The 26,756-nt window shown below is 35.3% G+C and overlaps 1 protein-coding gene across 1 annotated transcript in view; it reads left to right on the forward strand.

The window, feature by feature from the left end:
• Window positions 1–4,927: 4,927 nt before the first annotated feature.
• Window positions 4,928–26,756, forward strand: part of LOC126740857 (hemocytin) — a 279,897-nt gene continuing 258,068 nt past the window's right edge. Inside the window, exons 1-4 of the mRNA XM_050447026.1 lie at window positions 4,928–5,057; window positions 17,725–17,817; window positions 18,192–18,400; window positions 21,922–22,110. Of these exons, the coding sequence (XP_050302983.1) occupies window positions 4,993–5,057; window positions 17,725–17,817; window positions 18,192–18,400; window positions 21,922–22,110 (556 nt within the window). The 5' untranslated portion in view covers window positions 4,928–4,992. The remainder of the gene's footprint in view (window positions 5,058–17,724; window positions 17,818–18,191; window positions 18,401–21,921; window positions 22,111–26,756) is intronic.

The following is a 26,756-nucleotide window of genomic DNA, read 5'->3' on the forward strand; positions in this document are numbered from 1 at the left end:
GTGACCTACAACATGGTGAAAACTATTTGATTAAAAAAATTGCACTTACCCCATCCTAGAGATCTGAAACCACACAATAAAACAACAAAAAAGCTTCTACCTATATGATAAAATTACACTTTAATGACTTTAAGCTACATTTTTAACTATTTTTTGTTGAGAAAAAAACAAAAGAACACCCCAATGCACGCCCAAATAAAAAGAAATAAGCAATGGCGACGATCGATGATGCGAAGGTGGGTGATGGCAAGGAACGAAAGAAAATCGATAATCTAATGACAATTATGACAGAAGTTGGCCCTCGATGCCGTCTAACCGAACTAAATTTCTTAGGTTAAGTTTTAAAACTTGTTGATCAATTTAGGCTACCTTTCAAACACTCTTTTAATATTCATTTCTCTATGAGTCCGACCGAGGTGAGCCCCACAGTACCGTACATCACTCCGCCGCTGTTGTCAGCATAGGTTTTGGGATGAATAAATGTAATTTTGTCACAACGTTGCCTATAGTTTTACTCACAGAAGACCTGGATTACTTTCTCCACTGTCTAAAGGCTACCCGATAGACCGTGGTCCCTCATCCACATTAAACTTGAGGGTGGCGCCCGAGATAATGGTTGGATAACCAACTACTTTATAAATAAGCCAGAAGATTGAGAGGGGATAAAAAAAATTAGTAAGCGCCAGTAAGTACCATTACAAAACTTTTACCGAAGAGAAGGGGGCACCCCGTTCTCTTCGGTAAAAAAAAATGGAATTAAATTTTTTTTTCTAAATCCAAACTTAAAAAGATAAGGCGGCTTTTGACCAACCCTTGAAGTTGTCGGTGGGTGTCCCTTTGATGGCGGTACCTCGGTCGCTTATAAGAACGAAGTTGACGGTTATACATAAGCGGCCTTAAGGTCTTTAATATGAATCCGGTGGAGGGTTTTACCGGTGCCATTATTTAAATCATCATCGCTGTTAAAAATTGATTTAATGGGTCAATAATTTTAAATTTCGCGCCATTCTAAAATTTTGAATTGCCTGCCTTTCATTTCTATGACGGATCGGTATTACAGTAAACTATTTTACCGACTGTGACAAATGTCAATTATTTTAGGTTGGTTAGACCGCAACCGTATGCTGCAATCGAGTTTAGGGTAAAGATGATGCCTACTTGTCACTATGGGATTGAACCCTCTCATACTTTTAATTACTCTATGCGGTCAGTGCATCGTGTTATATAGAGCACGGACATGCGCGGTACTTAGTAAACGCGGTAACAGTAGTGGTGGTACGGACACGAGTGCTGAGGTATTAACGCGGTGATAAATTAATAATTAACGCGGTCGCGCGTTTATCAACAAAATAGAAACTTTCCTAACTTTACTGGGCAAATCATAGTTGTCAATATAAATCTTGAAAATTATAATTTTAAGTTGGAAAAAGTACCGAGTAATTCTATAGATAAATAAGAGAATTACAGAAAATTTAGTAACTTCGTTACAAACCTGACTGATGTTCTGGCAGAATATTAAATTTGTTTATATGTTGTTTAATTTGTTTATTCGTTACCCTCTCTAAAATTTTTGATGAACATGAGAATATGCTGACCGGGCGTAAATCATTATAATCAATTGCATTTCCTTTTTTTGGTAACGGTTTTACTTTGGCAATTTTCCAAGCTGTGGGAAAGCTATTTTCAAGAATGCATGAATTAGTTAAAAAATAAAAGGCCAAACTTTCGGAAAGCATATTTTTATATCTTCAATCTTTTTCAGTAGTCTCCTTTCCCAGGGCCAGGTCGGTCTTATATTACGTGTACGAGTACTTTGCTGGTTAATTATCATTTTTAATCCCAAGGTTTTAATAACAGCGGTAGCCGCACAGTAGATATAATAGATATAATAGATGAAGCTGTTTAAGTTTCGTAGCTGTATGAATATAATTAGGTATAATTAAGTTGGCAGCATTAACGAGAATAGCTAATTTGCGGGAAGAGCTATTCAAATTCAAAAATCGCTTTATTGTTATAAACCTAAAAGTTATTAACAAAGCTGTAAAAAAGAGAAAATAGTGGAAATATTTATAAAACAAAATAAGGAAACATTACAGGTATAGATTTTAAAACTTATAAAATACATGTATAAAAACTAGTCAGTTAATAACAATAATAAAAATAACATACATATAAAACAAAACAAAATGACTATAAGTGCCTGGCGTAAAATTCATCCAATGAGTAAAAAGCTTCGTTTTGTAAGAATGTCTTTAATTTTTTCCTAAATTTAAGGTCACATTCACTATTCCTCAAATTAAGAGGTAAATAATTAAAAAGCTTCCTGCCGCCGTATACAAACGAGGCCCTTACCCTCTCAGTTCTAGGAATAGGAAGAGGCAGAGAAAATGTCATACGAATATTGTACTTAGATGGAGTATTAAGCTCATGTTTGTATTTCTTATGAACAATACAATCTGTTTCCATTATAAATAAGGAGGGCAAGGTTAAGATGGAATGCCTCTGGAAAAGATTCCGACAAGAAGTGCGAAAAGGGACAAGGCACATATAGCGAATTGGCTTCTTCTGCATAACAAATAAAGAATTAAACAGATACTGGGAACAAACTCCCCAGAAGACAATTCCATACCTAAAATGGGATTCAATGAGGGCATGGTAAGCATTTTTGGCCGTAACAAAGTTAAGGGAATTAGCAATTACTCTAATAGCATAACAGTTAGATGAAATTTTTTTTGCAAGTAGAGTTAACTTTAGGAAGAGCTGGTCTTATTGATGGGTTTGTGCCTTTATACTCTGCCATTGCCATAGCATTATTTCGGATTTCTGAGACCAAGTTGTTTCTAAGAATGATGCGATATTGGTCAGCAACTCTTTACTCGGCCACGTTCATATTTGGATATTGCAGAATTAGACATGTAGCATTTGCCTGTAGCCAATCGTCTGTTGTCCCAGATTTATTACCTTAAAGAAAATGCGCATTATAGATTCGTTCATAACAGATGTCCATTTTTAGTGCTGTCTCGTTAACCCTGCTTGAGTGAGCACTGGTGAGTTTCCTGCGCAACACCTTCAGCAGGTTGGGTCGTGGTTGGTGTTTAATGGCAATAAGTAACCCTGTGCAAGTGGCGGTTGTGGTGGAGCTGTAGTTTCTTGTATGACAGAAGCCTGCCTCCTCAGCATCCTGCCCCCAATGGTCAGCGTGCTGTTATGTCCAGCGCTGGCTCCAGACATGCCCTGGCCATCCCCAGGCAGCGACCTTTCTCCAAGGCTTATTATTATTATTATTATTAGTATTTTCAGCCAAAATGCCTCGCACTCCCTCAGAGGGGAACATTCACTCATCTCAGATTCTCAAGTATCAAACGGAATGAGCTCTGTGGGAGCTCTTACCAGGTTATCGGGCCCGTGGTGACGATTAATGGTGTTGGTTCCCAGAAATTTCCTTACAATTCGGGCTATATTTAGTAGCACCCCTTTCTGTAGCTCTCTGTATATATGTTGATTAAGACCTAGTTCTTCAATGCTTCTTTCCTAATAGGCTCTTTAGTATTACTCCCGTAGTCGACATTATAATTGGTATCGTTCTAACAGTATTCATTTGCTATTGCGTCTGTAGCCGTACTTCTAGGTCGCGATACTTTGAAATTTTTTCTGCGTGCTTTTGACGGAATTTATACTTAGTAAGGAGGGTTCTCATTTTCCTTTATAAATTTGCAATATATGTTCTTCTTCATGTAATTACACCAAATGAGTAACCCAGCACTGAACAGCCGTATGTGTTAATTGCTTTAGAAAGATTTTTGCTATTAAGTGCAGTACTTAGCAACTGTCTCATCCTTTTTTGAAATTCTGTTATATGTTCTTCTTTCATGGTCCGATGGTCGATTCTTTGTGCTTCTTTAATCCCTAAGTACTTAAGTCTCCCCTATTTGCATTGACTGGATCCAGTTTCCATTCTCCATCTGAAAATCATCCTGATTAACCTTACTTTTTTGAATATTAAGAGTCCGACACTTATTCTTCTCAAAATTCATGCTAATGTCTGTCAAAAATTCATCAACGATTTTAAGCATTTGGTCCAGTTGATGTTTTGTGGCTGCCAGTAGTCAATATAAAGCATATGATTTATTTTTATAATATCGGCATAGTTGGTCGAGTTTAATCTTCGGTTCACTGCCAGACAAAACCAAAGAGGACTTAGCGCGTCTCCTTGAAATATACCTCTTTTTATTCGGATAGGTTGTGTCATGATACTGCAGGTTGCTTCATTTAGTTGCATAATAGTACTCCACCTTGAGATTGTGTGCTCTTAAAAATGAGTTATATTTGGATTCATTTTGTAGGTTTTAAGATCTGCAATAATATGGTTGTATTAATCGGTCGTGTGTACACCCTTCTGCCACCTGTACACCTTTCTTTATCCAGAAATTGTCTATTCCACCAGGCCCCTATACTTTCCAATTGTGTACATTTTATTATTATTATTTACTCAAGGCCACTATTAAGAGCTGCTTCCTATTCCTCTCTGAACAGTATTTTAGAAGAATAAAATTGCCTTTTTCTTCAAAGCCTGACTTTTTCAAAAAAGAATAGAGGGACATCGACATTTAAATATCTTTTGTAATCTGCAAAATAATCTTTAAATTATTCGAATATTTTTTTTAAGTACCATAATTAATGCGGTACAAAGTCTTGCGTGGACTCTGCATAATTATTATTAAATAAAACCCTTAAATCAATACTTTATCACATAATTTGAATATTTAAAAAACCCCTCATTTGTTTGATTTTTAAATATTGACCAGTTAATCATAAGCATAATTATTATTAATTAATGTTAACAAATATTATTAGGAAGAGCGATAAAACCACGCAAATATTTCGGTTAACTCATAGAGGAAATACTAAAATCAATTTGTATGTACATAAATAAAAGAGATACTGTAATTATTTTATTCGAGCTTCAGTCTTGTTAGTGCGTACACTGCCACGATGGGGGTGTTTAGTTTCCTTTCGATAGTTTTGGTATTTTTTGGGATATTTTTGCACCATATAAGGTAATTTCTTGTTTAAGTTGTGAAATAGGAATAGGTTTGAATACAACTAATATAAAAAGTTTCTACTTTAATTTAAACAATAACAAAACACCATATTAAAGATTTTTACTTATTTTGTAGCGGGAAAAGTCGGATGTCAATTTGAAATTATTGAGAAAAAAAAATATTAAAAGAGAAAATTATAAAAATGTTTCAGAACGAATACTATTAGTGAATTTTTATATGACTATATTGTGTTTGTTGAAACTAAATATATATTACTATTACGTGTGATGTTGAAATGTTGACTCAAACTACATTTTGACTATTTTTGTCTTACATGCTTAAAGTGCTATATTTTGAAAACCAAAATACGAAAGTTGCACGGTGGATTAAAAAAGAGAAAAATAATTTTTTTCCTAAAATCAGTGGGGATTTTAAATAAATATGTTTTTTTTAAGAAAAAGCAGTGGGGTAAATAATATTAAAAAAAATACAAAAAAAAACAATTTTTTCTCTTAAAAAACTGTAGTACTTTGTAGTTAACAAGTTCTATAGGATTTATTTGAACTTTTTATCTTAAAATCACATAAAGTTTCTTCTCCCTTAAGTGCTATAATAACCATAGATGTTTCAGGCATATCCGATCAATGTCTCATGAAAATTTGAATATTCAGTACACTCACGGCTGGTATGTTCTGAGAAACTCATGGTATTAGATGAAATAAACATAAGACAAAACAAAATAAGCTTTGAAAATTAAATATTAATTGTAACTTCCGTTGTATTACCGATTAAGTGTAAAATTTGGGTATTTATTGGAAAAATGCAAAAGTTGTAATAAAAGATGGATTTGGACCTATAGATTTTTAGCTTAAAATATTCGAAATTAGGTTAGCGATTTTTCTCTTGAAGCATCTGGATATCCTGTATATTTTGATTTTACAAAAAGTTTTTTATTGATATTTTTTTAGATAAAAATGTAATATTATCTAGTTATTATCTTTAAATTTGACTAGCGATTTGCTTGATTTTTATTTGCAAATTCTCAGATCTAAGTGAATATTTAATTAATCAAAACCTAGATAAAAAGTTATTGTAAAATCACAAACCTGAAATCAAAGAAATTTAGAAAATTAGAAACTGCGGGTTTTCTTACTATAATTTTATGTATACAGGGTGGCCCAAAAATAAGTTACGGTCATCAACGTAATTTTTTTAAATGTAAACACCTATTTTTTATTTTAGATTTAGGTTCTACATCAAATTCTAAGTACAATTCATGTACCATGTCCTATACCTAAACTCGACCGTTGACGATTGAACACAATAAAAGGCTATTTTTGGAAGAGTTATTTATATCAAGCAACCTATCAGTTATTGTTTGGTTATTTACATTTGTGGTTGGTGTTTTTGATTGTTAACTTGTCACAATTTGTTGACATCAAATAATTTTGAGTGAATTTAGTTTGATTTAGATGCCTAAGCAAAGTTTTGCTTGTGTTAAGTTTATTAAAAGATAAAATTAAAATTTCAAAAAATGGTACGTCTTAGTGAGCGAGAGCGAATAGAGATTTTGATGATGATTGGTTATGGAAACAGGATGCGCACTCAGATGGAAGTCTGTGAAATTTATCATGCCAAGTATCCTGATAGGCCACGTATATCTCAAAGTACTGTCAGTAAAATAGAACAGAAATATCGGGATTTGGGTCATGTCAGGGATAATTATACGAAAGGTCGGTCAAGTATATCAGAAGAGAAGCAACTAAATGTTTTGCTGGCAGTTGAAGAAGATTGCCATAAAACGACTCGCAATATTGCGTTAGAAAATCAGATATCCCAGACATCCGTCGTTAAGTATTTAGGTATAAATAAATGGCACCCTTACAAAGTTCAATTGGTTCATGAACTAAATGAAGATGACCCAGATAGGCGTTTAGAATTTTGTGAGAGACTTATGGACTTGTGCCATGCTAATCCACAATTTTCAAAAAAAAATTGTATTTTCTGATGAGGCAACGTTTTGTCTTCATGGTAGTGTAAACCGGCAAAACTGCCGATATTGGGCTACTGAAAATCCGCACTGGATGATGGAGTGCCACAGCCAAGTCCCTCAAAAAGTAAATGTTTGGGCGGGGGTGATTGAAAACAGGGTTATAGGGCCCTTTTTCTTTGAAGGATACTTGAATGGTGAGAGGTATTTAGAGTTTTTAGAAAATGACTTGGTTCCATGCCTTGCCACTTTATACCCCGATCCAGAAGACCCGGATATATTAGATAATTCCTTATGGTATCAGCAAGATGGAGCTCCAGCCCATTACACTCGTCCCGTGCGCCAGTACCTGGATACCGTTTTCCCTGGACGTTGGATTGGTCGGAGGGGTGCAATTGAATGGCCGGCCAGATCGCCGGATCTGACTCCTTTAGATTTTTTTTTTGGGGGTATCTTAAGTCCAAAGTTTATGTTAATCGGCCAAACAACATTGAAGACTTAAAAATTAGAATAACGGAAGAAATAAGATTGATAGAACCTTCTGTTATCGATAACACACACATTTTACAAGAATTTCAGCATCGACTGGGATATTGCCAAGAGGTTCGTGGCAGCCATTTTCAACACTTAATAAATTAATTAAAATATTTTTATGTATTCTTGCTTGATATAAATAACTCTTCCAAAAATAGCCTTTTATTGTGTTCAATCGTCAACGGTCGAGTTTAGGTATAGGACATGGTACATGAAATGTACTTAGAATTTGATGTAGAACCTAAATCTAAAATAAAAAATAGGTGTTTACGTTTAAAAAAATTACGTTGATGACCGTAACTTATTTTTGGGCCACCCTGTATACATAAAATTATAGTAAGAAAACCCGCAGTTAAAAATAAAAATCGACATGTCCGAGTGTTTTTTTTTACCCCTGAACATACCCCTGAATTTTAAATGAATTTATTCCAACCTTTACGTTCGCACTGTATTTATTATATGTTATTTTAAATAAAAACTTGGATATGAGTATATTATTTATTACATAAAGTAATGAAGTTATAAATAAACATAAACAAATCATTAATTGTAGAAAAGAGACAGAAACTCAAATAATATTAAAACAAATTAATAAAAAGATAAACTTACTCGCACTACATCATAGTCGTAAAGTTCGACTATTCCTCAATGATTCCTCTTTTTTTAATTTGATATTAATACCATCCTCCCTGTTATTTAATATTTGGCAATATAAATTGTTTTATATTTGTTTGGTACAATTTTAATGGTATTTTTTTATATTTAATACAATTTTGAAATTTTCGATGCAAAGTATCTCAAACCTTTTTATACAAGAGAACCTTAATACACTAAATAGTAAATGGGAAATTTGATAAAAAAATAAGGATTAAAGTATAAAATACTAAAAGGGTTGAAATCGTCGAAGGCAGCTATCGCAAATGCTAAGAATGCGTGGTGGAACCATAGCACGAAAAAACACCGTGACACAATGCGCCGGATCCTTCGCAGGGCAGAACGCTCCAAAACTTGCCACTGACTCAAACGCGGTACAAAAAGAAACTCAGGAACTCTAAAAGTCAGTGCTAAAGGCAGTTCTGTGAGAATGTTGAAAACGCATCCTCCACAGCACATCTGTGCACACATGTGCCCAAGAATTCTAGTACTAAAATGAGTTCGCTATCACTGCCAGATGGCGGTTTTACAATCAGTGAGAGACATACCTTTGTTTTCTTTTTTTTCCTCTCAAACCTCGAGCCCAAATACACGTCAGCCTAAAAGCTTTTTGTGCTCACCCTGATAATATCACATCTATACTACCCAACCTAGCAACTCGCTGCCCTGTACCAGCCGGTTCAGGTCTTTTGCTATGTGGTACCTAGTGCTTGTGGATCCAGTATGTCTCTCCCAAATATTTGTTGCCTTTTGCGGTACAAGGTCTCGCAGTTGCAAATTAAACGTCGAACTGTTTCTGGTTCTTTTTCGCACAATCGGCAATTAAGGTCTCCATTATACACTCCAATTCTGTTCAAGTGTTCTTTAACGGTCATGTGACCCGCTCTGATACCTATAAATGTTCTGGGTTTGTTCCTCTCAAATGTAAGGAGGTTTCTAATAATTTTATCGTCTATTTTAAAGTTCATAAACGTGAATTCCCTCTTCAGTTTTCTCATTTCTATCCAGTGAGCTTGATGTTTTTTTACCTAGTCCCTGATCTCACTGCGGATGGTGCTTCTTGGTAAAGTATGATGTAAAATGCCGAAGAGCCTTTTCTTGCTAAGGTTTTCAGTTCTATGAGGCATTCCCAAACCAGCTTTGATATAACCCTAAGGTTTGATAGGGCCCTTAGGGCAGTTTGGCTATCTGGTATTATTAGGAGCTGCTTATTAGGTCAGAAGATGGCGCTAATTGAATAAACACGCGTTTCTACGTAGCTGCAACAAATTTGTGTAATTTTGTTTACTGTGCAGGGGCAATTGAGCAAATAAGTAATCCCGAAGGAGGCTCCTATCCTAATCTACAAGAATCTGTAGAAGTAATACGTATTTTTTTTCCTAGTAGTGGATAAAACTCTGAGTTCCTAAGTGAGGTTATAAAGGTGCACATCTGTTTACAATGGTGTTATCAAGAAGCGATCTTGACAATATTAAGTCAATATTTACGGATCAATTCCTCAAATCTATAGTCGATAGAGTGTTTACTCTTGTCCAAGAGAAATTTGAGGAGCGTCTTCAACAACAAGATAAAATTATTAGTGACCTACGTAAGGAGCTTTTGAATTTAAAGGACGCCAATCAAAGAATAGAGCGTGTCCTTGATAATCAAGAGCAGGTTTCCAGGAACCTTAACATTAGGGTATTTGGAGTATCCTACTCAGAGAACGAAAATATTCGTGCCAAAATGTTAGGCATATTCCAAAAAATGAACGTCCCAAATATCATCGACGCTGATATGGTAAAATGATTGGTAGATACTTCTGGAGCCATCTTTATTATGTAATGATGTTGTTTGTTACGTTAATATTTAGTTTAAAGGAGTTCTTTGTTTAAGTACAGTTATTTTATTTATTTTTTTTTAATTTTTATGGCGTGAAAATGAAAGTAGCGCATATTAATTTACGCTCAATAAACACAGCTTTCAATGACTTTCAGACTTTGATTGTAAATTCAAATAACTTTGATGTTATTTTAGTCACAGAAACTTGGCTTTCTAATGGTCAGGATGTATCTGTTTTCAAAATGCCGGGCTATAATTTTTTATATGAAAAACAGAGATGGTAGAGGAGGCGGTGTGGGTGCCTATGTTAAAGATCACTTAGATGCAGACTTAATTATATTTGATTTCCCAATAACTAAAGAACTTGAATATATCTTTTTAAAAATAAAGCTAAAATCTTCTTCTATTGCCATTGGTAATTTTTATCGCCCCCCAAATATAAACATAGGTCCTCTTTTGAAAGATTTTGATAACATTTTATCTGAAGTTGTTCCAAATTTTGATGTGGTATTATGTTTAGGAGACTTTAATATTAATTTTTTTGATTTTAATAATGTTGTCCTTAACTGTTTTGACTCATATAATCTTGTTCAGATACTTAACGAACCAACTCGGATAACTCAAAATTCAAGCAAGCTTATAGATCCAATTTTTATCAGTGATACCACATTAGTTGCATCCTCTGGTACACTCTCTGCCGATACAATCTCTGATCACAGACTCGTTTTTGTTGACTTAAAACTAAAATCTAATAAACCTTTATCAAAACTTGTTACGTATCGTTGTTTTAAAGGTTTTGTTTTAAATGATTTTTTGTCCGATCTCTACAATTTGCCGTGGATGGACATTGTTTATGAGAACGATATAGACAAAAAATTACTTCTTTTTACTAATTTTTTAAACAGACTTTTTGATATTCATGCTCCCTTTAAAGAATCTAGAGTGACAAAACCTCATGCTCCGTGGTTAACAGAAAATTTGAAGGCTGTCATGAAGGAGCGAGATAAAGCCTTACAAAAATTTAAGCGTACTAAAGAACCTCAAAATTGGGACCGGTACAAAGAACTACGTAATTTTACAGTTTCTGTACTGAGATCCGAAAAAAAGGCCTAAGGTCTAGGTCAGCACTAAGATCGTTAAATGTCCTAAGCTCAAGTGATAGCAAGTTATCACCTAATTTAACAGATCCAAACTTAATAAACCAGCATTTTTCTACAATTTTTTAACAACAGATCTAACGACTGTGATGAAACTATAGAATTTTACGAAAACAACAAATTCAGCGCATCGAAAAAATTTAAGCTTTCCATGTGTTCTATAGAAGATGTTCATAAAATTATTCAAAACATGAAAACTACTGCTTGTGGCACAGATAAAATCACATCATCTATGTTAAAATATTGCAGTCCATTTATTGATCCTTACATAACTAATATTATTAACAGTTGCATAGAACAAAATTAATTTCCTCAAAGTTGGAAAATTGCAATAGGAATACCTTTACCAAAATCAAAAAAGCCAGAGACCTTCAATGACTTACGCATTATAGCAATTTTACCTGCCATTTCGAAAATAATGGAGAAAATTTTATACAGCCAGATGTACTCATATTTAAATGATAATGGTATGATCTCAGAATTGCAAAACGGGTTTCGTAAGGGGTATTCCACATCCTCCGCCTTAGCTGTGGTAACTGATGATATAATTGAGGCACTGGATCATGGACTTGAAAGTATTCTTATACTATTAGATTACTCCAAGGCATTTGACAGTATAAATCATCGACTCTTGTTGGCAAAGCTAAGATATTACGGTTTCGACGTCGACTCACTGTCACTCATCGCATCATACTTCTCAAACAGGTCACAAAAAGTGTTTGTTAATGGTGTGTACTCGGAGTCTAGTGCCATACTATCAGGAGTACCTCAGGGCTCTATCCTTGGCCCCCTTTTCTTTATTATTGACACTTCTGAACTTATAAGCTCTCTTCATGTCGGAAAGATACAAGCTTTTGCTGACGATACCAAGTTGTACTATCACTTCTCTTCAAAAGACTTTGTTACTTGTAACGAAACTATCAATCATGAACTAAACAACCTAAAAGATCTCTCTAAAAAACATGGCCTTCAACTAAATCCATCAAAATCAAAACTTATGCTGTTTGGCAAAAGAAATCAAAACGAATATTTAAAAAATAATATTAAAATCAAAATAGATGACCAAATTTTACCATTTTGTAATTCTGCTCGTAATCTAGGTGTTATACTTGATTGTCATTAGTCTTGATTGTCAACAAAGGTCATTTACATCGCTTAAGCAACTATATTCCAATAGAAACCTTTTAGGTACCAAGTTAATAGCAATGTTATGTGAAACTCTTGTACTTTCTCACTTTAACTATGCTGATTTTATTTATAGCCCTTGTCTTCGTCAAGCGGAACAATATCGTATTCAAAAGGTGCAGAATACATGTATTCGTCTAATTTTTAATTTAAGAAAGTCAGATCACGTATCACATAAAATTAATGAGTTGAACTGGTTAAATATGTCAAATCGTAGAACTCAACATTTGGGTCTTTTTATGCATGGTTTAATTACTAATTCAAAATTCATATCTAAATCTCTAAAAAATAAATTTAAAACCAATTTGAGCGTCCATGATATAAATACCAGAAATAAATTTAAATATATTATTCCTCGACATAATACAAGAACATACAAGAAGTCTTTTACTTATAATGCGATTAAAACATGTAATTCCTTGCCAAACAATGATTTACTACTTTATAATTTTACTAAGTTTAAGTCAGGATTTAGGTTGTATTTGTTTAGAGAACAGTTGAGCTCCTATTTTTTAACTCACTAGTATGGTGTGCTCCAGAGGTAACATGATGGTTGTTTACGATTGCATACAGAGGTATTTGTTTGTGTACAGTCTTGTTTTGATGCAGGTTGTGAGTTTTATATCTCCTCCGTGTTGGGTATAAGTATTTTTTTGGTGTGAACAATTGTTTCTTTATAATATTTCATCTTTATATTATTTTTCTTATTATTATTATGTATGATTACCGAAATTTATTTATTATTTATTAGGGTTAAGTTTAAGTAGCCTTAGGCTAGACTTCGCCTTTTTTTTCCATTTGTAATATTTGTCAATCTATTGTTTTTTTTTTTGAATAAAAGACGATTATTATTATTATTATTATTATTATTATTATTATTATTATTATTATTATTATTATTATTATTATTAGTGTGTGCTCTCCTAATGTTTTCCCTAGCACATTCTAGTGTCGCAGATTTCTCTGCCTGAAAAACTGTGGCATGTCTTTCAAGCAGATAAGACGTTTTTCTGCAAAATCTTCAGCTCCTGTTCCCTTGTCGGTCTTGGATCCATCTGTGTACCAAATAAGATCTCCATCTGGTCTGCGACTGCTGTCGTTCTAATCTTCTCTTGTAGGATATTCAACTTGATGAGGCGTGGGGAAGCAATACTTTGGAATCATGTAATCCGAAAGCATTTCTGATTTGATTGCCTCACAGATTCTTTGGTGTTCTGTCAAGTTAGCTTGACTGTTATTTCTCATTCGCTCCAGTCTCAGCTTTGCTTCTCCTTGAATCACCAAGTTTAATGGTGGGAGGTTAAGAAGGGCTTCCATGGATGCGGTTGGTGTAGATTTCATTGCTCTTATTATGCCTATACATGCGACCCTTTGTATTTTGCTTCACTTAAGCCTTGCTCCTTGCTTAAACTTGCAGGGTTTTTGACCACCACGTTAGTGCAGCATAAATTGTAGTGAGCACTACTACTCTAGTATAGATCCAGTGTGGCGTTTTATGCTGAAATCTCCATGCATGCGTTTGGCCGTCAACAAAATTGATTCCGATCGCTTGGTTACTTTGCCAAAATATTGTTTCCAGCTTAATTTGGAGGCCAAGATAACCTCCAGATATTTTATCTTTTCCAACATAGGAATTTCTTTACTATGCAAGAATAGTGGCCCAAGTTCCTCAATCTTTCGCCTTTTGATATATGGTACAATTGCGGATTTAAAGAGACTGATCTTAAGACCTTTCTTTTCTGTCCAGTTTTTCATGATGTTCAGAGCAGTTTGCATTCTTTCTTTCACACTTTTATTAAATTTTTTTTGGACTAGCCTCACCAAGTCGTCTGCATATTCTAAAGTTCAAAAGCTTTTTTCCCTTAGTTTTAATAGCAGCCCGTTCATCACCATGCACCACAGGATATGTGACAGAACACCTCCCTGTGGACATCCCTGAGTTACAAAGGCTTCCAGAGTTTCATTTAGCAGTTCGCAACTTACTGTCCTACTTCTGAGCATGCAATCTCTCCAGCCGCATTTTCTCGCATCTATTCCAAGTTCTCCTGCTGTCTTGTAACAGACTCAAATGGTGTTTTATCAAAAGCTCCTTCGACGTCCAGGAAAGCAGCTAGTAACAACCCTTTGGTTTCCAGAGTCTTTTCTGCCATAGTTACGAGCCTATGCAGCGCCGTTTCTATAGATTTGTCTGCAGTATCAGCACACGGTTTTGAAGCCAATGTTCCGTCCCTAATGTGTCTGTCGAGCAGTTTTTATAATGTCTTCAGAAGAAAAAACATAAGATTTATCGGTCCGAAAGATTTGGCTTAAGAATAGTCAGTTTTTTCAGGCTTGGGTATGAAAGCAAGCCGTACCGGCCTCGATATCATCCATAAGCTGGCTCTTAATACTTCAGTCAGTTTATTTATTAATACATCTGAGCCTACTGCATGTTTGGTGAGTTGGATAGAAGCCATACTCTCGCAGCGGTATGTGTCTGCTTAGCTCGATAGCGAGGTTATCAAAACGTTGGTGGCTAGGGGCTGCCCGCAGGGAAGAGTATTATCCCTAACCTTGTGATGCTTAATGGTCGACAGCTTAATCGAATGTTTAAACAGCGCCGGCTTATACACACAGACCTAGGCTGATGACCTAGTAATCCTGTGCCGGTGACCTAGTAATCCTATGACGGCTCTGCATATAGTGGACAACTGGTGCTTCTCGGCGGGGTCTCAGGATTAACCCCAAAAAAGCAGAACTCCCACTATTCTCAAGGAGACATAACTTTGGCACCCGCTACGTCTCGGGGTCGAGTGCAGTTGCAGTACTCCAGCACAAGTTCGACATCTGGTAATCACATTAGATTCCAAACTCTCCTGGTACAATCAGACAGACACCAGAATTAACAAGACCATATGGACACTGTAGGCCTGCAAGGCCTCAACGGATTTCGGCAACACTTGGAGTCCTAAGATCCTTCACTGATGGATCTATTCATCTATTATCAAATCTCCTCTAACTTCTGCTATCATTTGCTTGCTATCATTACATGTCCTTGGTGAACTACGAGCTGGTGAGACTAGTCATGTAAAAATCTGCTCACAGGTTGTTCAGGAGTGCCCTCTCCTTCTGATCGGCAGTAACTTTATGGCACTTAAAACTGTGAATTACAAGAGTTTTCTGACCTATATCGCAGGCAGAGAGGATCGGCAGCACTCGAATGGGTCTACACTACTTAATTAAGGAACTATGTGGTATACGGATGCTTCCAGAATGAACAATCGAGCTGGTGTAGGGCTGTGTGGTGGGGTTCACATACCAGCAGAGGCTATACTCGCTGGGGGAGCATCCTACTATTTTCCAGGCTAAAGTTTTTGCTATGTTGAAATGCGAACAGGAAATCTTAAGCTGCAGATATCGCAACACCGTCGTATTAATCTGCTCGGATAGCAGGGGTGCTATTAAGGCTATTTCGGCCGAAAAGGTGAGCTCCAAGCTCGTACTGAAAAAAAAATATTTACACCATGCTGGAAACGAGGAAGTGAACTTTCTTGCTAGACTAGGATCTGCAAAATAGCCGATCGGCTGAACCCATAATCAGTATAGCTAAATGCGTAGCAATTGCATTAATGAAGGGTCTGCTGGACAAGTAGACCCTTTGAAGATAGATCAAAGCACCTGGCATAGAACTGGTTAAGGCATAAATAGACACCTATCCCTGCCTCACCAGAAATCTAAGGCGCTTAAAAACGGGTTTCTCAACCGGACAATGGTATTTAAGCCATTTGCGCCCTAGATTCAAATTCTTGGGTATATCGAGCGACTTTAGGTTCTTCAAACCAGGGAATCTTATCAGTTTTTCTAAGGATGTTGGCCTCTGGTGGCTTGGCCATAACAGCCTCTGACTGCCCACTATACTACAAATCAAACCATTGCAGAACCAGCTGAACAAAAATATATAGATTATAAAATGTAATTTATATTCAGCATCTACAGCAGTAGCTAAACAGGGAGTGCGAACATTAGGCATTGTATAGGATTATTATACGCATTTGCTGAAGAAGTAGAGGACCTCCAATTTTTCAGCTCGTCATGCAGTCCAAACAATCAACGAAAGCGACAAGAACAACCCCCCTTATCTCTTTAAGGGATGGGTGGGATACACCGATAATTCTGTTGCGTATTACCTCGTATATTGTCCTATTACATTGTCTTGTCTTTGATAAGGTCATTTAATTGACAGTGACCAGTAATTATGTTTGTTATAAGTCCTTTTAGTCAGATACAATTTACTGATTGCCTTCAGTTTGTTCGGTTAGCTGACAAGGTCCTTAGACAAACTGTAGTCTTGAGTATCATCCCACCACTTTATTGCAAAAGCGTGTAAGAGTATGATTTTATTAGTTCTTTGATATTCGCCATGGTCAGACCCACAAAGGGCTCCGGCCTCGATGGTTGAAGATCGGCGGCCTCTTGACAGGGGACTCCCACCCTGTTTTTGGTCTTCCACGAAGGTGCGATGAAATTGTTGCATTAGTTCTCACGTGAAACGTGGTCTTGACAGCGCAAATACTGTTTCTCAGTCTGTGTGGATAATCACCACACGTACTAGCAATAACATTGTTACTGATTAGTAGTTCTGGAGAGTTCCAGAAGCGAGCTCTTTGGAGGCCTATCCCAACATTTATATTTATTTCAGTAGAGCAGAAGCGTATCATTGTGATTCGGATGACCTCCTTCATATATACGTCCAGGAGTGTCAGACACAGCATAACTTCCAAAGCCCTGGTTGTGTGCTTCCTATTGCTCCCGTTACGTCGAGACAAGCCATTCTTTAAACATGATCTATTTTCGACGAAATTTAGAACCCCAGACAATGTTCACAAAGACAGACAAAGTTCTAAAGTAGTAATCTAGTAATCGTACGTAAACAAAAGATCTATGCAAACGTACGTGCGCTGTACGTTAGCATATATCTTATTATAGCTGTGGAGATCTACGTAACTACCTTGGGGGAGAAGCCCAAGGTCTTACTTATTATGCGCCTACACTGTTCGTAAGAGATAATTAATTATAAGCTTTTTGTAATCTCTTTAAAACACCAGAGTCCAATTTAGTTCGCTATCAAGTGTCACACCGAGATACTGTATTTTCAAAGCATAACCTAGTTACGTGCTTGATAGTTTGGATGCCAAAAGGGATGTTACTTTTTTATTTTTAGTTAGTAACACCATCTGAGTGTTTTTGGAGTTAATCAAGAGGGATTCTTCTTTATAATTTGAAGAGTTTGTAAAGCTATTGCTCAAATTTACCCGTTCAAAAATGACTATGTTTATGTTGAATATTTATGTTTTTATTACAGTGCTAGCCAAATACCTCAATTTTTGGTTAAGAAATATGGTCTATCACCACAAGGTTCGGGTTACTCTGGAGCTGGAGAGCAATCACAGTATGGGTAAGTTGTTCTTAAAAATTAACTTAAAATTAAAGTCAATTATAAAATTTTTATATAAAATTATTATATAATTTATACAATTTTATTATAAAGTTTATTAAAATTTTATCAGTTAACAAGGAAAATCTTTTAAGTAACTATTTTTTTCCGGAACTAAAATAAATGTTAAAATAAAGCATATGGCAATGATACCTTGGTGTATGCACTAGCAAATAAGGTTGTATTTTGGCCTCAATTATCTAGACATAAATCATCTAAATATGCCATCAAAAAAAACACAACCTAAGTCATTTTATTGAAAAATCTAGGCAGTCCTAGATCTCCTTATATAACTAGAATCAAATATATTATACAATTAATTTATCTACTTTCAGCTCAGTAAACACAGGATTTTCTAATACAATGGACCAGCCACCTAATCTCGTGGAAGTACAGCCGACATTCGAAAGCTACGGAGGAGTCAAAAAGCCAGGTTATGGAGGTTATGGTGTAAAAACTATGTCAAAAACTAACTATGGAACTAAATTTGGTACCAAGTATGGAACTAAGTTTGGTACTAAAACTGGAAACGGTTTTGATACAAGTAAGTATCCATCTAATTAGCTCTTTACAGATTAAAGAGGTTATTATGTATATAACAACCTCTTGTTTCATAAGAGGGTACATTGGTACAAATCTCACCAATTCATCATTAAATCTATAAATTTTTGCAGAGTAATCCTACGTTGATACCATAAAGATATAGTTGCCGTCAATGATAATTTATTTCCTTTGATCTGAGCGGCATAGTCCAGACGTTTAAGACTATGTTTATGTTCTTTATCTTTATATTATAATCTACTTGGTAAAATTCGTACTGAACTCAAATTTATATTTTCGACGCTTATTTGTAGATTTTCAGTAGTACAGGTAGTCAACTTTAATCGATTTTTTTTGCACAAGGTCTATTAAAAAAGTTAACCTTTAATCTGTAAAAAAACTACAGGCTTAACCAGATCGTTGGATATCTAATAAGGCTCAAAGAAGTCTCTTCTGGGAGTTAAAATACTTCACCCAGCCGAGCAGTGCTAGTGGAAAGCATTTTAACAAAGTTTCTTTCAAAATAGAGCTTAATTCGGCTGTTGTTACAGCAGCCTCAATGTCACCTGTCGACTAAAAATTCGTTCATTTCAACTAATTCTTGACTTTTGAGAGCATTGAGAAGTAACAGAGTTGAAATCTGAATTTTCTGTTTTTGTCAGAAAAGTTCGAGGAATGTGCTAGAGCGTTGTCATGATGGAGTCTTATTATTTCAGCTATGAACTCGCAAAATATCACAAAGGACATCCTTGTAGTAACCTTTTAATGATTGTTTGGCACTGTGCCTCTTAATCGTGATATTCCACTACACGGAAGTCACAAAAAGCAGTTTCTTGATTGAAAGACTTTGTTTATGCGTGAAACTCATAGCATTATCACCCAAATCTGTGAAAATCTTCCAAATAGTATACACCAGGCTATAGCCCAGTTGTTGCCGACACGACCACTATACATAACTTTACTTGATTTGCCCAAATTTACTTATATTTAACTAATTTACTTAACCTATTTGCTGTACAGGAACAGATGCCACTAACAAGCGGGAAAAAATAACACGAAGGTTTAAGGATGGCGTATGCAAGCGCGTTTCTTCTTTTAACCTTCTCTCGTCCACTGCTAGATATAGGCCTCCTCTAAGTTATGCCATATCTTCTTATCTGGCTGTTTCCCTTATATAATCTAACCATCTCTCCTGTTGATAGCATATACTCCTTTTTGCTATTTTAGGTCACCATCGACTCTGCTTACCCACTGTTCCGGAGGTTTTCTTATAGTGTGTTTGGCCCATCTTCAATTTTCTTTTGCAATTCTGTCTATGATGTCCTTTTTGCGACGTTTCTTATTCGATCTCTGAGACTTATCTCGGGAGTTTAGTTGGGCTTTTCTAGTTTGATGAGCTAGCCGAGGTAAATGTATTCTTGTACGTTTTCTATACATTGTCCGTTTATTTGAAATTGGATTTGACTGTCTGACAAAATTTTTGTTTTTCGATAGTTCATCTCTAGCTCTAGGGTGTTTAAGACTAGCATTTGTTCGAGTTTAATTTCGCTTCCACTTTTTATGAATGTCATTTGCAAAGCGCAGATGCTTGATGTATATGCCATCTACATTTATTCCATTTCCTTTCTATTTAATGAAAGAGATGTTGTCACCTTGTCTCAAACGTCTTTCTAGTGGTAGTTTTCTTGTCGATGTCGTTTTGTCTCTTTTAACATGCACGGTGGCATTTTTGTAGATATCTTTTAATAGAGTAAGCTTTTTTGAACTCTATGAACACCAGATGAATATACATACATATGTTGAACTTCTCGTATTTTTCGATTAATGTTCATTAATGTTCATAAGTGGTCGATAATACTAAAGACCTTTCTAAATTGTGCATATTCGACCGGTTGGTAAAAGTCTAATTTGCCTGTGAGTCTATTTGTAAGGATTTTTGTGAACAGCTTATATAGATGAAATAATAGAATGATTGGTCTATAGTTCTCTAAGGCAGTGGCTATTTTGCCTACATCCATATGTCTACACCCATTTTTAACATGTCTGCTGTTATTTGGTCTTCTCCTAGGCAAGGACCATTTATCACATGTTGTAGACTGTAGAGCCATGTATGACGATCAGATTTTGGAAATAAAAATTAAGATCGGATACTTTTACCACAGATCTCGTGTAGTTTATTTCGGCTTAAGAAATTCTATTTTAGAATTAGGCTTTTGTTATAAATAGATAGGTACTTACTATAAGTTGATACTTAAAAAATTAAAAAAGAAATAATATTAATAGAAGTGAGTGGATTAATTAGAGGATCCTCCATTACAACTTTATCATCCATAATGGCTCACAACTTCTTAGATTTTTCCTCAGAAGCTCTGACCACCTCAGAAATTTGACTTTTGAGGATCTTCCCTTCAAGGTCAGCCAGTCCTATGCATGGCCTTCTTATATGTATTATGCTTTATTAATTCCTTCCAGTGCTATGTATGCCATCATTTCGTCAGTTTCCCTGCACAATTTGCACCCTCAATATTATATCAGGCCATTCTTATGTAAGTACCCAGTCTGGAGTATACAGAATACGCTACCGAGGTATTGATCGCATCGTATAAGAAAAACGTAACACCACATTAGAGGTGTTAAGTTTTTCTTTGAACAAATAAAAAAGCTCTGTTGTTACCGGCAAAATGCATATGTCATAGTCTTTGTGGTTAAAATGCATCGAAATACCTGGATTTTGTAGAATGTACTTTAGTTTTTCAAAACCAGCGGTTAACTTCACTCTTCGCGTTATTTCCGACTTTTAAATCTTCTATAGTAGTTTAATGAGATAACCATATACGTGTTCGTTAATGTTTTCAATATTCTCATTAGATAGCGATAATTGAATGCGATTTGGTGAGATCGATATTAATTGTTACCCCTATTTTTCTTGATTTCATATTTAATTGTTGCATCATTTCCTTTAACTCTGGATGGATGGATCTTCGGAGATCATAATAAAATCGTCCGCGAAGCGTAAGTGACTATTCTGATGTCCATAAGAGAACTTTTGATTTCCTTTTATCATACCAAGCAATCTATAATCTATACTGCTACCAACCTATAGATGCATAGATATCATATTAATCAATAACTTATGTACCTACACATGAGAAGATAAAGAATGATCAATTGGTTAAAATTTTCACTAAGATTAATCAATAAAAGATGAAGCTGAACATATTTCTTAACAGAATTAATGTTAGACTAATCCGTAAAGTAAAATTTCTGTTAATTAAATAAGTACTCGTTAACAAATCTCCAATTTAACTTCATCCTTTGTCCGTCCCTTCTTCGTTTATGATTTTTCGATCAGATAGACTTTTAATCGAATGAACCAAACCAAATTTTCTTTTTTCTATTAAATTTAAATGCGGTAAATATATCATGGAAAACTGTTGATTACCCCACAGGGTTATTTAAACAAAACGAGCACCTTTATATAACATCTTTTATAATGTGTATAAATTAAAATACATTTGCTTTTAGGTTGTGGTGATCGAGCCCCGTCTCCAGGTAACGCCGGAATGCGCTGCTCAAAGTTTGGTGGTTGTAAAGCGAACTGTATTGAAAATTATATGTTTCCTAATGGAAATACAGAGATAATGATCACTTGCCAAGGTGGAGTCTGGAAGGTTGTTAATGAACCTCTTTGGGAAAGTGTGCCTTCTTGTGAACGTAAGTGCCAATCTGTTAATATAAAAAACTTAAAAAGTAGGATTTTGCGATGCCAGCAATCGACAATTTTATTAATTTAGTAAGGTATTAAATTTATTAAAAATCAAACGAATATATCCATTCCTTGGCAAACAATATTACAACTTCATCACTCAATTGTTGAAATAGGAGCAAGGAACTGTTGTTCTGATGAAACTGACTCTAAACAAAGAGTGCTGTCGAAATTGATGACTGAAAATAGGTGCATCGAAAGTCCCAAGAGAAACGATGTATCAACCTAACTATTAACAATTTTGTGAAGGCATATGTGATCTTGACACTGTCTTCAAGATTCCTATGATATAAATCCACACTCCTTGTACCGTTCTTTATAATTCATTACCAAGATATCAAAAGCCAGTAGCAGTCCGACATTAATCTGATTTAGGCTTCTTTAGTGAAATCTACTCTCTATGGTCCCAATGCTAAAGTATTGGTAATCAAGCAGATTTGTCAAAGCAGATCTTTTGGAGTGAATCCATGTGGTTCAGGAGTATTTATCCCATTACTCATTTGATATAACTCATTGACGCTAATTTGTCTGAAATTTTATACAAGGTGATTTTCAACCCATGGGCATTAACTTGGGAAATGATAGCTGATGAGTAATAAAGAGTAATAATGAAAAAAAAATGTAGTAAAATATTTTTAGTTTTGGAGATATCCATATTTTTTAAAATAAAAAACGTGTATTTTTTAACGTGTTTAATTTAAACTAATTTAAAGCAACTGTTCGAAGTTGTTTCCATTATTTTCGATACAGACTTGAGCTCGTCGAATCCATGAAGACGGACCAAACCAGGCTGTAGGCGAATTGCGTCACTGGCAGCGTTTATGCGATGTCGTAGCTCTTGCTCAGTATCAACATCGTTTACATACATCATTGTTTTCATATGACCCCACAAATAAAAGTCTAATGGATTAAGGTCAGGTGAGCGAGGAGACCACCCAACTGGACCATCACGGCCTATCCATCGGTCGTGAAAAATGTGGTGGAGCACCATCATGAAGAAACCACATGTTCTGCCTAACGTTGAGATTCACATTTTCAAGGAGCACTGGTAAATTGTTGCGCAAATATTCTAAATACCGAGCACCAGTCAAACGATTTTCCAGAATAACAGGTCCGATGAGCATCCCGTTCAGAATTCCAGCCCATACATTTATAGAAAAACGTTGTTGAAAGTATGTTCTCCGTGTAATATGCGGATTTTCCAAAGCCCAGTAATGAGTGTTATGAAAGTTGAAAATTCCATTGCGCGTAAAATTTGCCTCATCTGTAACTAAAATGTTCATGGTAAAGTTTGGGCTTAACTGTGATATAACAACCACTCACAAAAGTGTACTCGAAGCGGCAAATCTCTTGGAAGTAGAGCTTGTACCCTCTGCACATAAAACGGGTACAGCAACTCGTGCCTTAAAATTTGCCAACTTGTAGATTGCGATATTCCAAATCGCGCTGCAATTGTCCTAGTGCTAATTCCAGGTTGTTCTTCGATAACTTCTAAAATATCCTCCTCCAGATTTAGAATGTGCCTAGGTCTAATAGCTCCTCCATCTTGTCCAGGCCGCGGCCGCAAATTGCCAGTTTCTCTACCCCACAAGTAAGCCCCACGTCTCGGGTGATATCTTCGGGGAAATCTTTGGGCATACAGATCAGCTAATGCCACTGCATTCTGATGCGTTTCTCCGTAAACCAAAACCATGTCGACAAGTTCTTCGTTCGTAAAAATGTGCGCCATTACATTTGACGCTTTTATTTTGTTCGTGTAAAAATACTGATCGAAAACGATCACAGCCACCAACAAACTAAGTACTGCTAAAGATTCCAAACAACAAATTCCAAACATTATGACTTGTTTACTTGATCATTTATTAATAAACAAAAAAGTTCGTCTGATACACGTTCTGTTGACATTTGTTTAACTTTATTTCGAAAACCAAAAATATTTTACTACATTTTTTTCTCATTATTACTCATTATTGATCTTCATCTACCATTTCCCAAGTTTATGCGCATAGGTTGAAAATCACTCTGTATATAGTGAAGTAATGACAAATGTCTTTATTATTTTCTACCTATCTGTGCTTCAAGAATTCAGGAAAATAATCCTTAGTTAAGGACAAATTAAATAGCTTAAATAATGAATAAGGTAGTATATACCACACTTCTTTAGTAGAAAAGGGATAAAACTCTGAGGTTCATTGGAGTATGAACTTATCAAGCCAAATTTTTCAGAAAATACATCAGACAAATACAAATTTAATTAATATTTAGCACTTCTGGTACGTCGTTGTAATCAGGGACAGTGAGACCATTCTCTGGATAAATGGATAAATATTATTTTGTGAACTGTAACTAGTTTGTTATGTTAGGTGCAAAACGCCAGAAAAATCAGATATATTGTAAAGTTATAGCTGACATACCTGACTGACTTCCTCAGGGGTGCCTGCACGTCCAAAGCTGTCGAGCGACATCTTGGTAAGAAGTTGATGTCCTTACTGATGTAGTATAAAATAAAACTAGTAACTTTGCCAAGAAAAAAGATTTGGTGCTAAACTTGCTCTGGTATTGTCAATTTATCTGCTTGTACTCCAAAAAACTCCGATCTGTTATTCTTTTAGTGTTCTTTTAATGTTTCCTTTTCTAAACAAACATAGTATACCGTAGTGAAATGCCAATCGTTTGCAGAAATGATGCGTTCTCTTGTCAATATATTAAGGCGAATATCCAATTAGAAAATCATACCATTGCCATACGATAAAGAGTGGAAGCTCCGAAAGATATTAGTATGGTTTAGTTGCAGATGTCTTTATACCACTGTAATGACAATTCCTATATTCTCCAAAAAGGATCGTTAGTGATTGGACATGCCTCTATCCCACCATTTTAGCTGAGTAGTTAGACTAGAGTATTTGTGAAGAATTAGCTAACAGCATAATGGCAAAAAGCCTCTTCTTCTTTAAAAATTTTAGTGAATACTCAACTCTTATATGGTAAGAAAATATTGTCACCCTTATTAAAGACCACCTTTTTGTTAAAACCGATGTGGATGTTGTAAGAACATATTTTAAGGAGGCATTGTGATTTATTAATACCACACCATCAGAAATTTTACAAGAGATTCTTACAACCTTTCCTATATATGTCTAACTTTTATAGACTCAAGAAGATCTTATGCAAAGGCATTTTTTAATAGGTGTGAAAGTGGACGATTATCCACGAGAAATTTCACGGGCTATAGTGTGTATGATGATGACAGGTTTCTATCGATGTGATCAATTTTGGGACCAATGATTCTTTGAAAACAATTAAAGATTATGGAAATTCAGGAAAATTATAAAGCTAGGATAAAGGTTTTCCACCAGATTCTACTGGGGAACCCAGTCGGATCTACACTATATTCAACAGAGAAGTAAAAAGTAAGACGTGAGGATGCATCAGTTTAGATCCCTCAAGTTCCATCATTCTTGAGCAGCAAGTTCTACTAGCAAAACTTCAAACAGATGTTTCAATATTCGACGTATCTTCAATTTTTACTTTGTGTACTTATTATACAGGGTGTTTTAAAAGTCATGGTCCAAACTGAAAGGGGGGGTAGGGGAAGCTATTTGAAATCACAATAACCCCCTATGTTGTTATCCGATTTTTGATGGTTTAGAAGTTATAGCTGTTTTTCAGTTTTTTTCTATAATTTACTTAACTTATACTTACTGGAACATTATATGCACTGGCTTAAAAAATTATTTTTTTCTATGTCTGGGGCTTTATTTTTTAAATATATTTTTTTGTTTTTATTCCAACAAATGTCGAGTCTTTTAAAACAAAAGTGTAGTGTAAATTTTTTTTTGTTTCGCTGCAGAAAATCTTGTTTAGTTTGTTTTTGGATTCTTCAAATATGAATTTTAACAATTTAATGAAGATACACAAAGACCTACAGGAATTTAAACCAATGTTTAAAAACATCCTACTATTTCTAGTCTTTCAATAAAAACATTTACTTTATAGTGTTTATTATTTGATCAATGTATGTTAAGAAAATTTTTAGAAAAATGAAACGTAAAAGAAATAAAATCATACCACATTTTTTGCTTGCATACCACAAATTTGGTACTATTTAAGTGCGCTTGACCTTCAAATTGGAATTCAGAATGCTATCAAGAGCCACGAACAAAAATGGTATTCTCACATGGGCTATTTTAAATAGCCAAACCGACTATTGTTGGTATTTTCTGTATTGTTTTTTGTTTGTCTTTAGCTAACGTGTTAATCGATTTTTTTTCTGTTTTCTGACCTATTATACCATTAAAGTAATAATTAATCTGCATCGAGATGCCGGATCGGTATACCCCACGGGAATATGCTGAAAGGCATTACATTTATGGATTGTGCGGTGGGAACGCTCGCCTTGCTGCAAGAGAGTATCGTGATCGTTATTCGGATCGTGAACGCTTTCCCGATCACAGAGTGTTCATACAAGTACATAACTCATATTTGCGGGGATAAATACCTGATGATGTACAACAAATAGGCAGACCGCGGTTGGATGATGAAGAGGTGCTTGCTTTGATAGAGGCGGACCCTTTTACAAGTATTTGTAGAATTT

The sequence above is a fragment of the Anthonomus grandis genome, chromosome 10, assembly GCF_022605725.1.
Source record: "Anthonomus grandis grandis chromosome 10, icAntGran1.3, whole genome shotgun sequence".
NCBI classification, from domain to species: Eukaryota; Metazoa; Arthropoda; class Insecta; order Coleoptera; family Curculionidae; genus Anthonomus; species Anthonomus grandis.